At 34.6% G+C, this 23609-nt stretch overlaps 1 protein-coding gene across 4 annotated transcripts; it reads right to left on the bottom strand.

The window, feature by feature from the left end:
- Window positions 1-594: 594 nt before the first annotated feature.
- Window positions 595-22940, bottom strand: LOC127944593 (E3 ubiquitin-protein ligase Itchy). Of its 4 annotated transcripts, none has more exons than XR_008150394.1 (25): window positions 22778-22940; window positions 19318-19406; window positions 18147-18288; window positions 17804-17928; window positions 16903-17037; window positions 16777-16822; window positions 15924-16099; window positions 15194-15389; window positions 14960-15055; window positions 13099-13273; window positions 12941-13004; window positions 12690-12774; window positions 12312-12440; window positions 11608-11680; window positions 10757-10828; window positions 10482-10570; window positions 9267-9426; window positions 8983-9116; window positions 7600-7740; window positions 6470-6590; window positions 6111-6215; window positions 5921-6017; window positions 3964-4036; window positions 1728-3065; window positions 595-1511 (listed from the first exon to the last, which is right to left on the bottom strand). XR_008150394.1 is itself a non-coding variant. In XM_052540633.1 (24 exons), exons 2-24 carry the CDS (start codon window positions 19385-19387, stop codon window positions 2966-2968), a joined length of 2601 nt encoding a protein of 866 aa, XP_052396593.1. In that variant the 5' UTR covers window positions 19388-19406; window positions 22778-22940; the 3' UTR covers window positions 595-2965. The 4 variants fall into 4 exon arrangements, 1 of the variants encoding a protein (XP_052396593.1); XR_008150396.1 differs by having other exon boundaries at window positions 15924-16093; XR_008150395.1 differs by lacking the exon at window positions 22778-22940 and adding an exon at window positions 20596-21058.
- Window positions 22941-23609: the final 669 nt, after the last annotated feature.

Below are 23609 nucleotides of genomic sequence, written 5' to 3'. Positions count from 1 at the left end.
AGACATTTTATTGCCCTTAGATGGCAAAGCATTAAAAAATTTTATAAGTACTTAAATTACTAACTTAAACTTAAATAATTAAGCTAAAAAAAAAAGTATTTTCTAATATTAGATGAAAACATTCACTTTAAGCTTATTTCAGTTGCCAAAGCAACATTTCTAATTTTATATATTTTTTTATATTTTTAATTACTAAATCTAAAATAAAAAGAAATATGAAAGTTATTAAATATATATATATATAGACACACACACACACACACATACAAATTAAAACAAACATTTAAAAAAATGTGTAAGGTGTCTTTTGACACCTTAAGCATACTTTATTTCAGTTACACAGTCATTTATAATTTTAGTTTTTTTTTTGTCCATTAAAATGCAACTGTTTGAGAGGTTTTATGCCAGCGTAGATTTTTGTAAGATGTCATATCAAGTTAAAAGCAGTTCAACTTTTGCAATAAAATGTCTGGAAACATTAGTTTGTTCAGTTGCTTTATCCCATATGGATTTAATTTTAATGCTAATATAATATATAATTTAATATTTTGCATTACAAACAGCATCCAGGTCTCAAAAACAAAACGCAATACATTTTCCCATAGAGTTATTTATTCAGCTGCTGAACATCTTTTCACATTTGACTTTACATACAAATCAATGCTAGTAAATAAACTCAGAGACGACCCTGAAAGAGGCCGGTTCTACTCAATGCTAGTTTATGCTAAAATCATCAGATTAATCTGAAGAGACAGGAGAGTATTCACACCATGTACAGGATTCAGTTCATATTCAGAGTCAGAATGGTTTGGTTTACATGGATCAGTCAGAAAAAAAACTAAAAATTAAGTCAAAATCAAAGCAGGATCACATTCCGAAGGTTAAAATCTCATTCAAACAGGGTAAATTGAATAAAAAAATAGCTGGTTAAATAAATATTTGATGTAGATTTATTTTCTGAAAATCAAAATGATCCTCCCTGAAACCCTAAAACAGTCATCCATATGAGTTTTCATATTATTACCCATAATGCAATGCACTGAACCACAGCTATATGCTTTATAGCAGGGCTTTTGGGCTCCTCCAGTGGTTTAGACTAGAATCACTTCAGATAACTGATGAAACATGAAACACCTACGATCTGATCAGAAAAACAGCTTCCAGAACACTTAAAAAGGTGCAGTTAAAGCAGGCGCTCTATAGAACTAGAGCAGTACCTGTGATAAATACTGTACTCTCCCAAATTTAGGCCCAACTAAACTCACATTATCGCTTCAGGCCAGCGCCGCGTCTGAAAGTGACACACAATTTCAGTTCATCTCAGAGAAATCACTAAGTAATGTGAATCTGTGCTCGAGAACCAGAGCGTAAAATCACACACACTGAGGACAAGAGCAAGAATCTCCTGAAATTTTTTAGCATTTTAGAAATGTCAAAGCCATGTTTCACCTCAAAATACACACACACACACACACACTATACACACATATACACACCCACACACACACACACTATACACATACACTATACATGCATACATACACACACTATACATACATACATACACACACACACACTATACACATACACACAAACTCGCACACACACACACACACACACACACACTATACATACATACATACATACACACACACACACACACTATACATTCATACATACACACACACACACACACACACACACACACACACACAATACATTCATACATACACATACATACACACACACACACTATACATACATACATACACACACACACACACACACACTATACATTCATACAAACATACACACACACACACACACACACACACACACACACTATACATTCATACAAACATACACACACACACACACACACACACACACACTATACATTTTAGGAATATATTACTTTTTAAATTATGTGTGTGTGTGTGTGTATATATATATATATATTTGTAAAATGTTAATAAACTTTATTTTTAATATATATATATTCAATAGTTGTTTTATATGTAACTCATATCTACAGTTTATATGCATAGATATGAGTGTATGAAAATAAAATTGTACTGTGCATAAAGACCATTACGTAAAAATATTTTGCATTGCAACAGTATTTTCATGAAAATCAATCGGATTACAAATTTACACAAGCATAATGTGGAAGAACTTTGAAAAAAATTGATGTAGTTGAATTAATAAATGTATTAGTTTGATTTAAGTTTTTTTTTCTTTAGAACAGCAGAAATTCACTACAAGACAATTAAAAGTATATACAAACACACACACTGTATTTTTCACTGAACAGTTACAAGACCAAGTAGAAAACACATTTTTTAAATGACAATTAGAAAAAAATGTGTTTAATCGTCATGAACATGATTTAATTTTAAAGTCACAATGCTAATTGCCTCAATTGTCTTTATATTTTAGCAAAATATAATTTCTAAATGATTTTGGGGTGAAACTGGCCAGTTCTTGACAGTTTTAATTAATATTTTAGGCAAGTTGTGCAATAAGCCATCAGAGATGTCACCTGAAGATCCTGCTGTTGTCGAGCGCTACACTTTAATAACTGCGTTTGTTTGGATGACAGTGAGGAAAAAAGGCACAAGGAGACCCATCGTAGGGTTTGTGAACATAAAAACACACATTCACAGCGCTCCGGTGAATCAATCCGATCGTCCTGGGACTCTTCAGAGAGTCTGCTCTTTCCTCTGGAGTCGTAGAGAACATTAATCACATGTAGAAACGTCAGAATCACGTATCTGACACGCTTGCATAAAGCCTCCTCAACTCAGAGGGATACAGAACTGAATACCAAGTGACAGGTGAGCGCAGAAACCCCCGTGTGTCAAATCATCGTCTGTCTTCTCAGTAAAACTAGTGTGCATAAGATCTGGATGTCCTCTGTTTGTGTGTGTGTGTGAGTGTGTGTGTGTGAGTGAGAGAGAGCGTCTCACTCCTGTCCGAAACCTTCTGTCTCCTCAATCGCAAACATCAGCTTCTCCTTCATCTGCTCGTAACTGCGGTACGGCGGCAGATCCAGACGATTAAAACTGGAACAGGAAGAAAAACAAGAGCAGTTACAGGTCTAATATCCACATTCGTACTCAACGACTACTATATATGCACTGACTGCTGCATTACAGAAGAATATTATTGATTTTAAGATGATTATTATAGGCCGTGTAAAAAAAAAAAAAAAAATTTGAAAGGTATATAAAGAGTCACATAAAAACAATGAAGGAATTATTTGTCAAATTATGACTTTTGAAACTAAATATTTAAATAAATGAGTTAAATTATTAAATATTTAATTATTTATTCATATTGAAAATATACTATAAAACTAAAAATATATATTATAGAAGGTTATTATATGCTGTACAAAGTATAAATACATAGTGCAAATGTGAAAAAAATTACAGTAGTAGGAAGTACAAGGAGTGTCACTTAAAAATAATGTAAATAAATAGCTTTTAATATTATATATATATATATATATAAGAATTCTAGATTTAAAAAAATCATCAAATGATTCAATTTATTAAAAAAAGTTAATAATATTAACAATAATAAAGTAGTAATTAATAATAATAACAACAATTATTATAATATATTGCTAATTATTGTTGGTATTAAATAAATATACATACTAATTATTATTTATATTACTATCATCATCAAAAAAAATATTATTATTATTATATTTTTTTTTAAGTAATTGCCTATTAACTTATTTGCCAAATCATTAAAATATATGTTTTTAGAGAGATGACAAAGATGCAACGATTGTTTTACTATTTTAAGATATGCCTCAAATGACACAAGTCAGTTCAAGCTTAAATAAACAGAAATAAATACCAAAAAAAGTTTCATAACAGATAATCTCAAGAGAAATGTGACCAGATCTTTAGAGATGAATATAATTTCTGTATTAAGTGAGATATGTACCATGTGTGGCTGCGAGGAAGCCAGTTCTCCTTCCCAACCTTCTCGATGCAAAACTTCTGCGGTCCATTACTCCCTGAAACAAACACATGACAAACGTCACCCTCTTCCAACATGATTTCTGCACTGAAATATATCTGTAAAGAGATCTTGTTTAGAGTAAACGATCTGGACCAAGAGGAGCATTCTGTGTCTACGGCAAAATCTCATAAAGACACAGAACTGTAACTAGAGACAACATGAGACTGATGTGATTTACATTCTCCATAAAAGTTTTTCATCATAATCAAGCCTTTGAAACAACTTTTTTTTCTCTACTGACATAACCATGTTAGTAATATAAGATATCCTTAATCCATATATAACTTGGTCCATATATAAAGGCGCTCCAGATTATAGTGCGGAAAATACGGTATCTTTTACTGTTACTTTCATACGTTCTGCCAAATTTCACAGGTATTTGGGGAAAACAGAATCTTTTTATAGACTAGTTAAAAGAAAACATCTGAAACATATTTATAACACTCTATCTATTTGGGTCTGTAAATTTCAATTACAATTCACTGCTTTAAAAGTTTTTTCTCCACTTCAGCAGCACTTACAACAAACTTAGCAGTTTTATTCCCATCTATATTCTGAAGGTTTTTACTGAAGGGTTTGTTGATATATCATTTCACACTTATTTATATAACACATTATTTAAAAAAAAGCATAGTAACTTGTTTCTATATTATCTTTTACTGTTACTTTCATACGTTCTGCCAAATTTCAAAGGTATTTGGCGAAAACAATCTTTTTACAGACTCGTTAAAAGAAAACATCTAAAATACACTTTTAAGTGTTTATTTTATAACACTTTATCTATTTGGGTCTGTAAATAGATTTGTTTCTCTATTATCTTTTACTGTTACTTTCCTACTCTCTGCAAAATTTCACAGGTATTTTAGAAAATAAATAATATTTTTACAGACTAGTGAAAAGAAAACATCTAAAATATATTTATTTTATAATGCTTTATCTATTGTGGTCTGTACATTTCAGTTACAATTCATTTCTTTAAGAGTTTTATTTCCACTTCAACAGCACTTACAAACACCAAACTTAGCAGTTTTATTCCTCTCTATATTCTGAAGGTTTTTACTGTTCACTTTGTTGATATATCATTCACACTGATTTATATATTTCTAAAAAACAAAAAATAGGTAACTTGTTTCTCTATTTTCTTTTACTGTTAATTTCCTACTTTCTGCAAAACTTATAGGTATTTTGGGAAAAACAATCTTTTTACAGACTTTTTACAAATATATTTTATAACATTTTATCTATTTTTGTCTGTACATTTCAATTACAGTTCATTTCTTTAAGACTTTCATCTACATTTCAGAAACACTTACAAACAACAAACTTAGCAGTTTTATTCCTCTCTATATTCTGAAGGTTTTTACTGTTCAGTTTGTTGATATATCATTCACACTGATTTTTATAACATTTTATTCCTAAAAAAGGGATGAAAATGTTTTTTTCTGCATGTTGACAGTATTTTCTGATTTGTGGACTCATATAAAGAGAAAACCAAAATCCCTCTATAAAAACCTTTAACTCTAATATGTCAACAAAATCAGACAAGCATTTTGAACCCGACTTTATCCAGTGTTTAGATTTATCTTCTGGAATTGTTTAATTAGATAACGCCTCGTTTGCACATTTAAACAAAGCACCTCAGAAAACTTGTTATACACAACAAATGTCTTAATGTACTGTGATTAATCAACTGGGAAAGTATGGTGATATTTATAAATTAAATATTTTTACCCTATTCACTTGTAGTGTCTTGACTTCATGCTATAATATGTCACACTATGGTAGTTAAATGCATAGTGCATGCTGTTTCATGTTGTTCATGTTAATAAAAACAAATCTGAACCCAAATAAATTCCACGTGACCTTCACAGTAACTCACCCATCAGGTCTGCAAATCCTCCTACAGGTAGACGACAGGTCCCGCTGACGAACTGCAACAGTCTCATGCGCTTCTCATTGTCCATCTCTTTAATAAACTACAGAGAAAAGAAGGAGTGTCTTATAACTTCAGGCAATTGGAACCATTATTAATTTAAAATGATTTAGTGATGAGATTATTGCATTGTTACCTGCCAGAACCACAGGATCTGTTTACTGGTGGAAGTGTAATGTCTGTAAATGGTGTTTCTCTGCCAGTCATTCAGATCGATTTCTTGCATTCCACACAACATCACCTAGAACACACAAAAACATGGTTAATTACAGAATAGATGTAACAGTATTTAAATAAGATCAAGTTTGATTCTGGAAGCTTAGTAATTTACAGAGAGCATTTGTTAAAGCATTTGCAAATATATCCGGATATCAGTGCATTTTTTATGCAATGCAATGCTATTCAGATATGCTTAAGTGGGATTCAAACGCACACATTTATTTTGAGGCAGCTCTATACGTGGGACTTAAGGGATTTTATATCAGCGTCTCTCACCTCCAGCTCTTTGGCATCGAAATACTGCAGGTACTGCTGTGGAAGAACCTCATTAAATCCTTCAAAAAAGGCTTGAGTCTGTTCCTCGACACCACGAGACAGACGCCACTCAGCCACCAGCCTGAACACACACAACAGGATATTTACAACCAAAGCTCCCTGAACACCTGAGGAGGCATTTTAAGGCATAATCTCTAAGTGCCTCACTGTCTACCTTCTGAGACGTCACCTTACCAATACAGAACTTGGTTTGAAATGCATTTTATGGGTATTTTGTTAACCTTTTACTTCAATTTAGCATATAATCTTGTTACAACATTTTTAACAATGAAATAACATATTTCAAAAAATAAAAACCAAGTAGTTTCAAGACTGAAAAAATTAATAATTTTTAATAAAATGTATTAAAATAATTACATAACATAAGTTAATTCAACTTTTTTCTATACATTATATATAAATATATATAACATTTAATTCATTAATATTTATAATTTTATGTGTGACCCTGGACCACACAACCAGTCATAAGGGTAAATACTTTCCAACTGAGATATGAAAGCTGAATAAATAAGCTTTCTCTTGATGGGACGAGATTTGGCCGAGATACAACTATTTTAAAATCTTGAATCTGATGGTGCAAAAAAAAAAAAAAAAAAAATCGTATTACTGAGAAAATCGCCTAAAGTTGTCTAAATGAAGTTCTTAGCAATACATATTACTAAACAAAAATTAGGTTTTGATATACTTACAGTTAGAAATTTACTAAATATCTTAATGAAACATGAACTTTACTCAATATCCTAATGATTTTTGGCATAAAAAAAAAAAAAAATAAGAGATAATTTTGACCCATAAAATGTTTTTTTTGGCTATTGCTAAAAATATACCCCAGAGACCTACAACTGGTTTTCTGGTCCAGGGTCACATATACGAGGGAAATGGAAAACCTGACTGAGCCCCATCTTTATAATACTTTGACATCTGAAATGAATATAATCCTTTGTGATAAAAACAACATCAACAGTGCTAAATGATCTAGAGGGCTTTATGTTTGTCAGCGTGGGGTCTGGCTTTATTTAGCATCAAGAATATTTCATAATGAGACTGTGAGATGCTGAGAGCGGCACCTGATGTACTCCTCCTTGTTCTCCTCTGTGACCTGGATGTTCCCGCCGTCCGGCTTCAGCTCGTGAGTTGACACCTCACCCAGGATCTCCTTATCCACCGAGAAAAACATCTCCAGCCCGCACTCCTCGATGTTATTATCCCTGACACAACACACACAGACGGTTAGAGAGTCATTCACGACTGAAATCAATCAAACATGATGTATATAATATTTTTTTAAATGACTAAAATGAAAAAAAAATATATTCTGTGAAGCAGAATATATATGTTTTTAGAGATTAAGATACTCAAGTTCACAATGGCCTACAAGACAGAAAGCACACCCTGTTTGCTTTCTTTATTTTACAAAAGCACAATTTTTTTGTTTTGAGTGCACAGAAATAAAATGAAACCTATTACAGATGCTAAAGATGTATTACTCTGTATGAGCAAAAATGAGGGAGTATTTTATGTTAATATTATGCTATATGCTATATTATGCTATATTCAGCTTCAAGCGGCCATCTAATGTTGCTGCTACTTAAATGTTTCAGATTATAGGTCATATTTGAGGTTGATAAATGAAATCGTTTGGATGTCTGATGTACTGTATAGACCAGCAGTTAATGATCTGTCCACTACGTGAATTTGCCACTTCCTGTGGACTTTTATTTTTCTATGACTAATAAAACTGATCGACTAAGCCTCTTCTCATCAACAAACAGTTAGTCGATTATTAGGGGGCAGCCCTACGCCCCACACACACACACACACACTCAAAACACACTGAGTAATTCACAGTAGCTTAAAACACTTACAGAAAGTATTGTTATAAAATAATTGGTGATCATATACAAAAAAAAAAGTTTTTTTTCATATTTTACATTTTAAAAAATAATACTGAATTCTTACCTCCATTTAAAGCATATCTGAATCACTATTATTTCTTATAATAATTGTAATTAATAATTAACTAATAGTTTTACACAACAGTGATTTCATATAATACTAATAATTTATATAATAATTTGTATTTTTAATTTATATTTATATATATATATATATATGTATACACATAATATACACTGCAATAAATAATTAATAAAATAATTGCATAAAGAAATTTAAAGTGGACTTTATTTACATCTTTATTAATAATAATAATAATAAATTTGTATTTCTTTATTTTTGTAAAGACAAACATATTAAATAGTAAATACAAATTATAAAAAAACTAATTATTAAAAGTATTTTTTTTTGGTTCTGTTTTGTTGTTTGTTTTTTATTGTTAAAACAAGTACCCAAAAAGTACCATATGGTATATATTGTGGTACCATGGCATGTACTGCTTAACACTTAATCGTAATGAATATTCATGAGCTCAGTAAAGCAGGTAAACTGACTTGATCCAGATGAGCGAGTTGTAAAACTCTGGGTCGATGGACTCCAGGTCTTTCAGAGTCAAGGGCTTGTTCAGGATGCGCTTGTAGAACGGCAGTGAGAAGCCTGTATCGATGAATTTCGAATGAAACAAGGCCTGCAAAAAGCACAAAGAATAAATCCTAGATTTTTGCCACTTTAATGTTCATCAATGTCCAAATCCAGTTAAGAAACAGGGGCAGCTGTTTAATATCACAACATCTGGAAAGCAATCTGACATTGACCAAATATGGCAAGACAGCATTACCATGGCGATGAAGCGTCCAATGAACCGGAAGTATTTGAGGTGGTCGGGGTTGATGTAGGAGGCGGGGTTTATCTGGAGGCAGTAGTTGTCTTTGCCAGCGTATTCAAACAAACAGTACATGGGGTTCAACACCTCGTGAGACAACAGGAAGAACCACTCCCTGCACAAAACACACACACACACTTCATTTCACAGCATTACATGAGGTTTACTGTACACTGGATGCAAGCCATGCAATGTGACGCATCAAAACTGAATCACTCCTAAATAACTTGAAAACACTGCATCAGAGCGCGAGAGGCATGAATAATTTGGGAAAACCTTTTTCTTCCCTTTGCATGTTCACATTTGGGTTTACTCTATATAGGAACAGACTTGCTTTTATTCATTTTGTAAATCAGTTTTTATGTTGCTTTCAATTAAAAAAATTTATTATTTTGTTGCACTTTTGTCATTTATATTATATTTGTTTTATATATATTTATATATATATATATATATATATAAAATATATATTATATATATATATATATATGTGTGTGTGTGTGTGTGTGTGTGTGTGTGTATGTAGTTTTTATTTTATTTATTTTCAAGTAAAAATAAATTAAAATGAGAAATGATTGGCAACTAGCTGAAAAAAAAAACAATTTGATGTTTTTATTTTGCATGCTTATGTTTTTGTTTTATTTTATTTTAGTTAACGTGCATTTCAAGTAATGAAAATGTTTTAATTTATGGTTTTAATTTTAGTTTCAGTTATCTATAATAATAATAATAATAATAATAGGGCCCATTCCTGCTGTTTCTGACCAATTATATTAAAATCTCACTACAATATAATAAATACAGTTATAATTGAGATTTTATTGTGATATTATTAAATAATATATCATACTAAAACAATAAATATATTATAACTGTAGAAATATAAAAAAGTATCAAGTATTTAATAACAAAATATTTTATAGTACAATGAAAAATGACTTATTACTAATACTATGTCTTACTTTTATAAAATTTTTTCAACGTTAAACAAATTATCTTGTATGTGTACGGGTTTGCATGTGTTGATGGTATCACAACACACATATTTAATTAATTAAATTCCTGTCTGTGCAATTTGATAATCGCAGATTTTGATATATCATGCAGCCGTCCTCTAGAAAGCTGTGATCTGATCTTTATTCTCCAGAAAGAGTGAAATCTGAAGCTTGCCTGGCCACGCCTCCATAGTCAAGCCCCTCCTCCCCGGGGAAGATGATCCACAGTCTGCGCCGGAGATCCTGAGCGTTGAAACTCATGATCTGCAGAGAGACACCAGAACAACGTCATTTCACATCTCAGAGACTCCAGGCCGTGAGGATGTCTGACGTGTTTAAACACATTCACAGGCTCCATGCGAAGTCTCTGATCTGTTTTTAAACGCTGGAGCTGCTAGCAGAAAAACACCATGGTGAAACAATAATCATGGGTTATTTTGAAGTTAGTACCTGCTGGAAGGAGTCTTCAAACAGCGTTTTGCGGGTGACGGTGATTTTTATGTGCTGTGGCATCGATAATTGCTATAATGAAAAATTAAAACCAAATATTAATTGTTAAGGAAATCATTTTAATACAACTGAAGAAGTTACAACATCCATATTGAGAATTGACTTCACCCTCAGGTCATCAGAGATGTAGATGAGTTTGTTTCTTCATCAGATCTGGAGAAATGCAGCATTGCATCAGTGTCTCAACAACAGATGCTCTGCAGTGAATGGGTGCCGTCAGAGTAAAGACTTATTTAACTGTAATAACACGCTTCCTCCAGTGATAAAGTCTATCTCCTGTTATCGCTCTAAATCCAGCCACATATTTGTCTACAGGTGTTTTGGACTGTAAACCGTGTTTAATCCGTGCAGATTTCACTGGAAAAACAATATTATGGATAAAGGGCTTGTATTTTAGCCAGAAGTGATGGTTTGAAGTTAAAAATGATTGATTTGTTTCTTACAAACATGCAGCTTTTCTCTTCTCAAGACATTAACTGATGGACTGAAGTGCTACTGTGATGTTTTTATCAGCTGTTTGAACTCTCATTCTGACGGCACCCATTCACCGCAGAGCATCCGTTTATAAGACACTGATGCAAAGCTACATTTCTCTAAATCTGATGAAGAAGAAAAACTCTTCGATGACACGAGTGTGAGGACATTTTCAGCAAATGTTAATTTTTTTGTATGAGCTATTCCTTCATAACTCATCTGCCCAACTTCAGATGTTTGCTCATTAATATTTCAGTATTTAGCGATCCATAAAAACACAACTGGACCCTGAACGCACAACTGAAGGAGATCCTCACCTGACACCAGAATCTGAAGTACTGAACTTTGGCTTTGAAGTCTCGTACGTATGTGATCTGAGGGCCGTTCTCACTGAAGGGAGGAGAAGAGCGAAAAGTCATTATACAAGCTGATCAAAATCTAAAAGCACCACAGCAAAACATCATCTTGATTTAATGTCTAAACATGAAAATCACTCAAGTTAAATTGCTTTGCATGCAAACCCTGTCTGGTTACTTCATAAACATGCTCAAACTGAACACTCATGTGATGTAAAACATCTTTATTAAAGACTTATCTAGATGCCCTAAACTTTTATTCTGACGCTTGTGACGGGTGTTTGTTTGATAGGAATATTGTGACATCAGCAGCTCGTCTGACGTTGCTTTGTGTCTTCATGTGGATCAATACACACATTCAGAGAGAGGTGTGTTTGCGTTCTCTGAGCTGAGTCATAACAGAAGATTATCATCGAATGTGTTTCACACAAACCCGTTTTTCCTGTTATGCATGTAATGTCTGATAAACAAACACCGTCACCCGAAAGAGCTTGGAGGCCAGTCTCAAGGACGTAAATTACATTTAAAATACGATTTATACCTAATGATTACAAAAGCATGTTCTCAGTAAAAAGATCGTTGCAGATCGTAATGCAACAGTGAACGCTGCACTCCTGCTGACATCATCACGCGACTGTGAACAGTTCTGCACTGTTCGCACTCACAGAGAGGATTTCCCAGTCCGAGGGTCGATGTAAGTGGTGGTTCTCCGGGTGTGATCTACGAAGTAAGGGATCCCATCGACCGTAAACCTCATCTCCCAACCTTCAGGCAGTGGCTTATCGTTTAGCAAACTGCACAACACAGAAACAGAGCCATGAGCACACTTTAATAAGCATCACGTAAGACCTAGTGACTCAATGATCGGGGCAGTAATTACTTATTTAAATTAAAAATGCATTGCTCTTCACTTTTAAATAAGGAAAGATATGAATTCAAACCACAATGTTTTGAATTTAAAACATTTCGTAATTTTAAACAGCTGAAAGACGTTATTGTTTCTCCATGTAGACATTTTAGAGGAAAAAGAGAGCGGATCTGACCCTTGTGTGCGCGGATCCTCCCACTGCGTCGTTCTGGTGGAGTGATGAACGAAGTAAACTCTGCCATTAGAGTCCGTTCTCTTCTCTGAGAGAGACACAGATGGAGACACAAGGAGGAAAGAAAGAAAGAATGGAGCCAAAATGTGCTTAAGACTTTCAAAACTTTTACTCAGAGTCAGTTGGGACACTGAAAGCTGCTTCAAAGGTGCAGATAATAAGATTATTATAAGATGTCGCTCTCTCTCTCTCACCCCATCCGTGTGGAAGAGGTCCCAGTGGGTCGAACTCTTTATTTTGGGTGGCTGAAACCTGATCCTGAAGTTACAGAAAAGCACAAAGGAGAACATTATGGCTCACTGTGTATGTATGTTAAAATCTGAGCAGAAATGCATGCATTTAGTTTCCTCACCCCGATGATGAATCTTTGGTTGAACTGCTGCATGGCTCCCTGCAGCTGACTGCGCTGGTGCTGCCACTGCTCGTAGTTTCTCACCGTCTCCATCGTGGGCCGCTGCCACGTGGTGGTTCTGCTAATGTGGTCCACAAAATACACCCGGCCCATCGGGTCCACACGCCGCTCCCAGCTGCAAGAGAGAAGTGAATGTGAGGCAAAAATATTCATGCATTAAGATTTTCATCAACGTTTCTAACAATATTGTGTTGTATTTAAGAACTGTCAGAATAAAAAAAAATAAAAATGTAATTGCAACTTTTTCTGAAAATCTGTTGAACTGCTAGATATAAACTCACGATTGCAAGAAAAACGTCAGAATTGTGATATAATCAAACTTGCATTTGCACAAAAATTTAAATACAAGGTACAAGACATAAACTCAGAATTAAGAAATCGAAACTTGCGATTACAAGAAAAAAAAAAAAAAAAAATCAGTACTGCGAGATAAAATGTTGCAACTACCGGTTTTATCTTTTATTCAATAGCATAAATATGCTTCAACAGAAACTAGATTAATTACAAATCTGAAGTATTTCAGTATTAGTAAACATCCCTAATCACAGCGCAGAAAAGAAGATCCTTAAAAAATAACATGCATTTCTTAAACAAAATATAGTTTTTCTCATGCTGAAACATGATCTGGACATGTTCTTGGTTTTGTAAAAGGCCACTTGGCAGTTGTTTTATATACTATAATGACCAGAAAAGTTCATATGAAACAGCGTCTCCCTGATAAATGAGATGTGTTTAAACATCAAACCTTCATTAACAGTCCAGACCATGAACTATTAAGCTGAAATATCCAAACTCCACCATACATGCACTGCACTGACTCGGAGTTACAGTTGAAATCTGGTTAAAGTATGTGTCCACTTTGTGTAGGGCGTAATTCAGTGAACGAGGACGGTTTCTTACCTAGGTGTGTAAGAAAATATCCATACACGTGAGTATCGCGATATTTTGTTTGGCGATACTGTAACGTTTCTAAAAAACTGAAAATAGATTCATGGCACTTGTTTTGCTTTGTGTTTATTTCCCGACCACTAGATGGCAATCTCTGAACAAATCCTGAGTAACAGGAAATACTAGCATTAGAACGCGCCACTAATGTTAACGTTAATATAGTTCGCTGCTAGTAATGGAGGGTTAAAAGGAAATTGTCCCGGTTCATGTTTCGGTGTACAAAGCTGAAGGGATTCCGTCATTTGGGCTTTTGTGATAACGTGCTCGCGTCGTGGTTTCGGCGATTCCACACACAACAAAAATACAAATGACAAAATACGAAAAACCTGTGAAATCCAAGTGGAAATGTTCAACATCTGTATTTAATTTATTGTTTTATAACAGTTTCGTTTTCTTTAGGAATCCTCTAAGCACTTTATTTTTTGTCGATATTAAGCCGATGCAATTACTTTATTCAGATCAAAATATTGTACGTTACAATTGTATCTTTTTATAAAACACATTTTTTATAAATTATACATTTAACTAAAGGATCCTGCAAGCACTTTAATTTCCCCCCTTTTGTCTCGTACTGCACAAAACGTTTTTCAATAACATTTAATGTTACAGGGACTGATTATTGCAAATGCATATCCGACTGTGTTCTGGTTAAACAATTTTTATCAATTTATTTATTGCTAACGTTTACATATTTGCCTTTGGTGGTGTGTTCTTAATGACAGCTGTTCCTAAAATAAGAAATATCCCAATATATCGGATTGCTTACAGTATCGCAATATATCGTATCACAACCCCAGTATCGTGATATGTATCATATCGCCAGATTCTTAGCGATACACAGCCTTATTCTTACCCCACCGGCAGAGTCTCTGGTCTCTCCCACGTCGTCTTCTTTGCTACATGGTCAACATAATATAAACGGCCGTTCTGATCGACACGCTGCTCCCAGCTACACACACACACACAACAACGATATGGGCACTGGTATCAACAGATGGCTGATAACATTAGCCTAATATTTACTCAAAATTAACCAACACATTTTCAAAAATAGAAAGGTGATTTGTAAACTCGGGAAGTGACGTACTGGGGAGGCAGAGGTCCAGTGTTGGCTACGCTGGGAATCCTGCTGGGGGCGGGGACTATACTGAGGGACGTCCTTCCAGGCTGCTCCACTGTGGGGGCGGGGCTTGACTCCGAGGCTCCGCCTCCAGTGGGATTCCGAACCGGAGTGTCTGATCTGGACGAATCGCTGCTGTCAGGAAATGAGCCGGTAGAGGAAGCTGCAAAGAGAGGGAAAAACACCACCACCACTTCTTCATTGCAGTACGATTTTTTTCAACAACTAATAAAAATGCATTCCTTTTTTGTTTCAGAAATTAGTTTAGGCTGCATTAAATTGATCAAAACCGATACTTATAATGTTTTCAACATTGATAATAATCAGAAATGTTTCTTGATCAGCAAATCAGTATATTAGAATGATTTCTGAAAGATCATGTGAGTAATGCTGCTGAAAATTCAGCTGTGCATCACAGAAATAAATTACATTTTAACATATATTCACATATAACAGTTATTTTGATTTGGAAAAAAAAAAGTCTTTACTGTATTTTTGACCAAATAAATGCATCCCTGGTGAGAATTCTTTCAGAAACAGAAGTGTGTTTACACGATACACTGTAATACAACTACCACATACAAATCTACCAAAAAAAAACTTATTTTTGACTTCATCTGACATATTTAATCATAAAACAGCAGAGCATGAAACATCTAAATTCTATAACCGAATATGTCCGTGTGTCTGGTCTCACCTGGGGAAGACGTGGGTCTGTGTGGGGTCGGCGGGGGAGGTCGTGAGGGTCGCGGGGGTCTCAGGGGTCGCGACCCTCTGGATGACACCGAAGGAGAGTCCATTCCGTTCACACGGCCGTTCGGAGCCAACGACTGATCCTGAGCGTCTGAGACCGATGGAGATGGATCTCTGCTTCTCCAGAAAAACACAACACATCAGATTCAGATGCTTAGTTGGAAATCACGCATGTAAAATGATTAGAGACATGTGACATTCCTCAACCAATCACAGATTAGCTTCATCTTTCAGCCAGATTACAACTTAAAGGGGTCATATGATGCAATTTACATTTTTCATTTCTCTTTGGAGTGTTACAAGTTCTTGGTGCACAAATAAGATCTGTGAAGTTTCAAAGATTAAAGTCTCAAATCCAAAGAGATATTCTTTATCAAAGTTAAGATTTGCCACGCCCCCTAAAATGCCTCGTTTGAACACGCCCCCACATGTCTACATCACTATGTGTAAAGAAAGAAGGCGTGGTTTCAGTAACACAGTTAGTGTTGAAACAGTCATGTCAGGGAGATGTGTGTATCTAGGAGAAAACAAAAGCATTTTATTTGGTCTTCTGAAAGTAGATGCATTTAGGAATCTTTAAGATTAATTAAAACAGAACAGCAATGCATTTTATGGACAACCGTTTCGCAATCTGGCGCTTCTGAATCAGCTACTTTAAGTCTGTTTTGTTATTAGCTATTGAATGTTCAAATGAGTTTTGCGTGTCAAAGATCTTTAAAAAAAAACCTCATATGACCCCTTTAAGAAACTGTGTGTGCTAAAATATCTTCATTTACACTTGCACTTTCTGGAGATACCTTCTGCTTAAGTCTTCATGAATGTCAGATTCCCCGTTTAAAGTATCTGTAAAACAATAACATCAGTTATTTGTGGTCTTTTTGTGTCAAATATCAAGTGTTCTTCTAACAAACAGAGAGACTGACTCTTGTTGTTGGCCTCGGCCGACTGGAACGCTTCGGGATCCACCGTCAGACCGTCCAAACACACGGACAGATCCCCGATGTGGTCCGACTGATCTCTGTCTGTGTACAACTTCAGCATCTGCACCACCTCACAGACTGAAAGAGACACAACCGAAGAGAGACGCGGATGAAGTCCCTCCATTGAAACTGTGTGTACGGTATACTGGTATACTCAATAGTTCGTTCGTTATCTGGCTCGGCTCTGTGTTCATCTTCAGTTCTCTCTTCACAGCAGTTCAGTCAGATACTGTTTGAGTAAATGAATTACTCCGGGATATTGGTTTGTTTGAACTCAGAGGGAGTGTCGCCACATTAAACAAGTTAACAGCTTAAGTCATTTGTGGATTAATGCGTATTGGAAACGCGAACCTTTAAAAAGATTCAGTTCGATTTGGTGAACTGTTTAAAAAAGATCCGGTTACATCGAGTGATTCGTTCGCGAACCGGATATCACAAACTGCTTTGTTTTGAACTCTCTCACACAGACACGAAAGAGAAGACAATGCTGAATAAAGTCGTAGTTTTTGCTATTTTTGGACCAAAATTTTATTTTCGATGCTTCAAAATATTCTAACTCACCCTCTGATGTCACATGGACTACTTTTATGATGTTTTTCTTACCTTTCTGGACATGGACAGTAGACCGTTCACACAGCTTTAATGGAGGGACTGAGAGCTCTCAGACTAAATCTAAAATATCTTAAACTGTGTTCTGAAAATAAACGGAGGTCTCACGGGTTTGGAACGACATGAGGGAAAGTTATTAATGACATAATTTTCATTTTTTGATGAACTAACCCTTTAATGTGGTTGCTGTGGTAAAAGCAGCAGAGCAGAAACACAGAAACACAGAAACACTCACTCTTCATGTCGTGTGTTTTGAGCGTCTGGCTGATGTCGAGGGTGGCCACACCCAGGAGAATATCAGACTTCAGCGTCTGGTGACTCCAAACACGGAAGATCAGCTTGCTGAACGGAGTCACGATCCTGATGGACAAACACACACACACACACTCAGCAAACACACCCGAAATACAGTCTATAATCAGTTCTGATGTCATCCCCGCTGATTGTTTAACAATCACTTCACGTCAGGAAGATGAAAGCACTTTAGTAGAGAATCGAGCCGCATGACAATGAGCAACAGGAACTGGTCGAGCCTGTGCAAAATCACAAATACAGGCCTGAAATCAAGGCAAACTCACACAGTGAGCGGCTGCTTCCATTTGGGCGAGTGTGTGTTGCTGCATTTCTCTGTCTTTTTGGACTGGTTGTCCACACACACCTCCACATACGGACTCGGGCCAAACCAATTCTTCTTGTTGTCCTTGAGTTTGGCCGAGATCACTGGAAACAGGAAGAAATGGTCAAAACAATGCGGTGCATCCATGCTGACTTCTGATCTTTCACTAAACATTACCACAGAAAAGAGCTGTGTTGAAAAGGAAGTTAAGGTTCATTTTAAAAAGTTTGTTTTTGTTTATAATGTGCATTAAATATGCAAAAATTTGCATATTAAAAAAATGTGATGTAGATTGTACAGAACATATTTTTTTTATTGCTTTCTTGCTTTTAATTTGCTCTTTTTTTATTTTTTTATTTTTTTTGCTTTAATGTGTTACTAATTATCAAGTTTTTTTTTAAAATTCCAAATTCCTTTAAAAATGTGTAAAAGTATCTTAAATAATTTTTTTTATTAAAATAGCGCTGAGATAAAATAAAATTAGATAAAAAAAACTTTGCAATTAACTGAAATAAGTTTAAGAACTAAATAAAATAAAATTAAACCAGTGAAATAAATTAATCCTAAAACAAAAATGTATAAAATAAATTCAAAAGCACATAACTTACCAAAAACATTCAACTAAAATTGAAAAGAAAATGGAAAATATTAAACTAAAGCTAATTTAAGATATTAATAAAAATGTTAATATTATATAAATAATTAAATAAAATAACACCGGTCTTTAGCTATTGAGAAACATGAAATATTACGTTCATCATATGATCAAAATATAACTTCAAGACAAATTCTGTTAACGCTAACCGAAACTATTAAGATTAAATAAAATATTTATATTTACTTTGCATGACTTCTGCTCCACACTGCACAACATTGTTGTTCAGTAGTTTAGTGTTTCCTATGTCTGATATTCTTTTAGATTTTTTTTACCTTTAATTCTATTTTATTTGCAATAATAGAGACAGAGATGGGAAAACTGGGACCTGTGCACCTCCGCTCCGTGACACAATCAGAATTGAAATATTAGTGTTTATGAATGTGACAGAACATCAAAGTCCAGCGATCAGATGCTCGTGGATGAGGAAGAAAGTCCCATCAGATAAGATCCCAGGTGGAAACATATGCAAACATACCCACGATCTGCAGCTGCGCTTTCATAGGGAAGCCATTAGCAGAGCCTGCTTTAGCAACACTGCAGGCCATGACAGGACAACACTCAGACCTGCAGCATAAAACACACAACACATTAACATCCAGCTGCTATTAATGATGCACACTGTCACTCTCACAACATTACAGCTGCATGCCACAAGCAACATGCAGCTCTGCTTACTGACATCCAAAATAAATCTGAAGATATGGATCTGATGACACGAATCTCACAACAAAGATAATAATAATAATAATAGCAACTACTTCAGTAGACTTCCTGCTTCCTGACTAAGTTTATAGAAGCGTGGGAACTTGTAAACCTACTTTTTCTACAGTAGACCTATATATATAAACATTTTATTACGCAAAATCAGAATTTGCATTTTTTTTTCATCACATGTATTTTTCTAAGCAATGTGCATAGATTAACAGCCCTGAAAAGTTACTTCAAAGACATCTTTATATCTCTTAATTTCCAGGAAAATATACATTGCCAATTAGCGGTTTGATGTCTGTAAGACTTTTAATGTGTTTGAAAGAAGTCTCTTGTGCTCACCATTTATTTGATTAAAATTACAGTAAAATTATTAATATTGTGAAATATTTTTACAATTTCAAAAGAACTGTTTTCTGTGTGAAACTCTGTTAAATTATAATTTATTTCTGTGATGCTCCGCTGTATTTTCAGCATCATTCCTCCAGTCTTCAGTGTCACATGATCTTCAGAAATCATGAAAATATGATGATTTACTGCTCAAGAAACATTTCTGATTATTATTAATGTTGAAAACAGTTGTGCACCACAATTTTTTTGTGGAAACAGTGATGCATTGTGTTTTAGGGCATTTTGATGAATAAAAAATGTTCAGAAGAACAGCATTTATTTGAAATAGAAATCTTTTGTAACATTATAAATGTCTTTACTGATCAATTTTAAGTTGTTTTTGCTGAAATTATTATTTAGTTATTTTTTAAAATATTTAAAAGTATTAAATATTGTCCAGCGGCCATTTTTATATATTTTTATTTTTAGATTTATAAAAAAAAAAAAAAAAATACTGTCACCAAGCATTAAAAATATTTAATGCACAAAGTTAAAAAACAACAGTAAAAATCTAGTTGAAAGGTTTCCAGTTAAACTAGGTCAGATTGGATGACAATGACAAGACATTAAAATATTACGCAATTTTTCCAAGAAATGCATGAGTTATTCAGCATGACAGAGGAACCGAAACTCAGGGAAACAAAACCAAGCTCACCATACTCCAAAGCTGCAAACCACAGTTAATGATGAAACCAGACAATCCACACAAGTGTTCGATATCTTTTAAACAGGAGAACAAAATGAGATTGTCTTTCTCTGTTTCCTGTTGTAAAGAGATCCTGGGCTCGGTAACTTCTCCTCCAGTTACATCACAATCAAACCGAGTCCTGAATAAACTTTCACTCGAGCTGATCTTTGGGTTAATTATTCATCATCGCTGATCGTGTGTCGCTCCACAATAACAGCTCAGAAGAACGAGAAAAAACAGCAGCTAAAGCTATTTAAATCCCACTGTTACGCTTCCAGGTTAGAGATGATAACAGATGTGTTCTCTCATTATCTAAATATCACTCATCCAGCCAGAGAATTGGCACAGGAAAACCAAAGACTTCTGCTATTTCCTCCTGATCAGCTCTTTCTGCTGTCAGTTTAATGAGCAGTGACTTCCAGTTAACCACTGAAGAGTCAAACACCCTTTCCAAACGTCAGTCTGTTTGTTTGAGATGTAACATAACAACAACTCACTCGACCAATGGCGTGAGTTTGGGGGCGGGGCTATATGTCAGAGGGAGGGCGTGTCTGTGGTGATAAAATAAACAAAAGATCCTGCATTAAAACCAAAACAAAACATTTAGTGACTGGTACAGTGGAATGAGAAAGTTTGGGCACCACTCAGAACACCCTAGCAATGCTTATAATCTAATAACTTTTAAAAACAAAAGAGTACTGCTGAAGTACAGTGATTGGTAATATCACGTCGCTGTCTGCAATATTTGATTGTGATGGCATTTTATAACCTAAACTATTAACGATTATGTTCTAATCGATTAATCTGTTGGTTATTTACTTGACTAATCAGGTAAGATTGGCAAACATTACTTCTATTTATAAAGTCTTTGTCTTCAAATAAACCTAACTTGTGTTTTGTCCATAGAAATGTATTATTCACTATTACAATCTTGCATTGCGCCATAAATAGTAAACAATTGGGTTACTTAGTTGTGGAAAGTAATGCATTACGTTACTTTTTAACACATAATATGACTTATATCTTCAACGCAAAACAGTTCCAGAGTGGATCAACACAAAACAGATTTAGAAAATTAGCATAGTAATAGTTTCCTCCAAAATACTGGTTACTAAAGCCATTGCTAGTATTGTAAACTCATGCAATGTACCTCCTTAAAACACTGAAGCTGCTTACAGGCTTTAATGAAATAATATCATAGTGAAACCACTGTATAGTGAAGTAAAAAGTGGTTTTGTAATGACTGGGTATTTTTTTCAACACCGCCGTATTTGCATGATATTACAATATAATTTAAATAATACCACAAGGTAACCATGATAGGCCTTTACTATGGTACTTTTGTCTGCCTACACTTATAAAAATGAATTTTATATCAGTGCTAATCACATGCAAAATACTAAAAGTTTGTGTTTATATAATATATGCATGTGTACTTTGCAGCACACATGTATATATTTCACAAGTGCATTTATATCCATATAGAATTTATATTATATATAAATATACATATTTTATCCATTTACAAAACATTTGTCTTGATTATATACATGCATGTGAGTGTATTTAAATATATACATAATAAATATTAAAAGTACAAACACATTATGTAAACAAAAACGTATTTACAGTACTTAATCTAGATGCGATTAATCGTTTGATTGTGCTATTTAATATGTACCATAGGTGTTCAATACCATAGTATTCTTGGAAATACCATGTCCATTTTAATACCATGGTATAATAGCAATATATCATAGTATTAATATTCTGTTTTCGATGATAGTTTACCAGGCTAAAATGTTGATGGAGATCATTCGAGCAGTTTCAGGACAAACCTGTTTAGCTAGGAAATATTTAAATCATCAAATCAGCTGAAAACAAAACCAACAACAAACTCAAGCCGAATATGACAGTTTTAACACGCCACATGTGTTCGTAAGTCAAAAAGTAGACGATAAACGCTCAGAAACATCTTTAAACACATGTTGATCGATTCCCACTGACAAAACTGTTATATTTATATTAGATTGAAATAATCAAAGTGATTGGTCGAACTGTCAACACGCCTCAGTGTCGCTATAACGCAATGCACAGAGATAAGCGTTAAACTACAGCGCGCGGTCTCGAACAGCCGTTCATCTCTTACCCGAATCTATCGGTGGGTCAGATGTGAGACTTGAAGCCAAACCGAATCCGTCTTCAGGTAGTTTATTAGACAATCCTCACCGAGCGACTCCGGCTCAGATCAGGAGTGAACTTCCGCCATCTTCAACGGCAACACGTCATCAAAGACGCCGGTCTGAAACTAGCGCATGCACTCGAGCCGAAGAGCGTTTGGCGTGCGTCGCGTTCAGTCGTTACTCCAGCAGAGGGCGCTTTGTGGCCCAGAGATTTAAATCTTAGGAAAACATATAGATTTTTTTATTTGGTTTAAAAATATTAAACTTATTTGATTGAAGTGTCCTCTATGAATAATATTTTAAATGGCTCATTCACTAATAATAATCGACTGTGATTGGTCCATCTTGACCTGAGGAAAAACCACGTGATCAACATTGTAGCTCTGCTAGAAGGAGTACCGCAAAAAAACGGAACTGACAATAAAATAATTTTCTACCTATTAAATTTTGTTTTACTGACGTTTACACCTACCCCAATTCTAAACCTACCCCTTACAACAGTGCAAAAATAGTAATTGTTGTTATAGGGTATGAGAAAATGTTGTTTAGTGACAAGTTTTTGTTTTATGCCATCTGAATAGCTATTGCATTTAAAGCACACAGTGAATAATTTTAAAGGCAAACACGGTAGGGTGCATAGACATATAAATACCTAGACGCCTCATTGGCCACTCGACCGCACGTCAACGTCGCCGCCATATTGGAGCGGCCCACTCTCATAACTCTAACGTACATCAGGACAGAAGAAAACATACCTGACTCATCGACAGATTGGACATCTACAAACCGTCACACGAT

Source organism: Carassius gibelio, chromosome A23 (assembly GCF_023724105.1).
Source record: "Carassius gibelio isolate Cgi1373 ecotype wild population from Czech Republic chromosome A23, carGib1.2-hapl.c, whole genome shotgun sequence".
NCBI classification, from domain to species: Eukaryota; Metazoa; Chordata; class Actinopteri; order Cypriniformes; family Cyprinidae; genus Carassius; species Carassius gibelio.
This window is presented reverse-complemented; position numbering and strand designations above follow the sequence as displayed.

Coding starts and splice junctions, on each gene's coding strand:
- LOC127944593 (XM_052540633.1), bottom strand. CDS start 19,387: ATGGCCTGCAGTGTTGCTAAAGCAGGCTCTGCTAATGGCTTCCCTATG. Junction 12,441..12,689: donor GAGGATCCGCGCACACAAGG/GTCAGATCCGCT, acceptor TGTGTTGTGCAG/TTTGCTAAACGATAAGCCAC. Junction 11,681..12,311: donor CGGACTGGGAAATCCTCTCT/GTGAGTGCGAAC, acceptor TCCTCCCTTCAG/TGAGAACGGCCCTCAGATCA.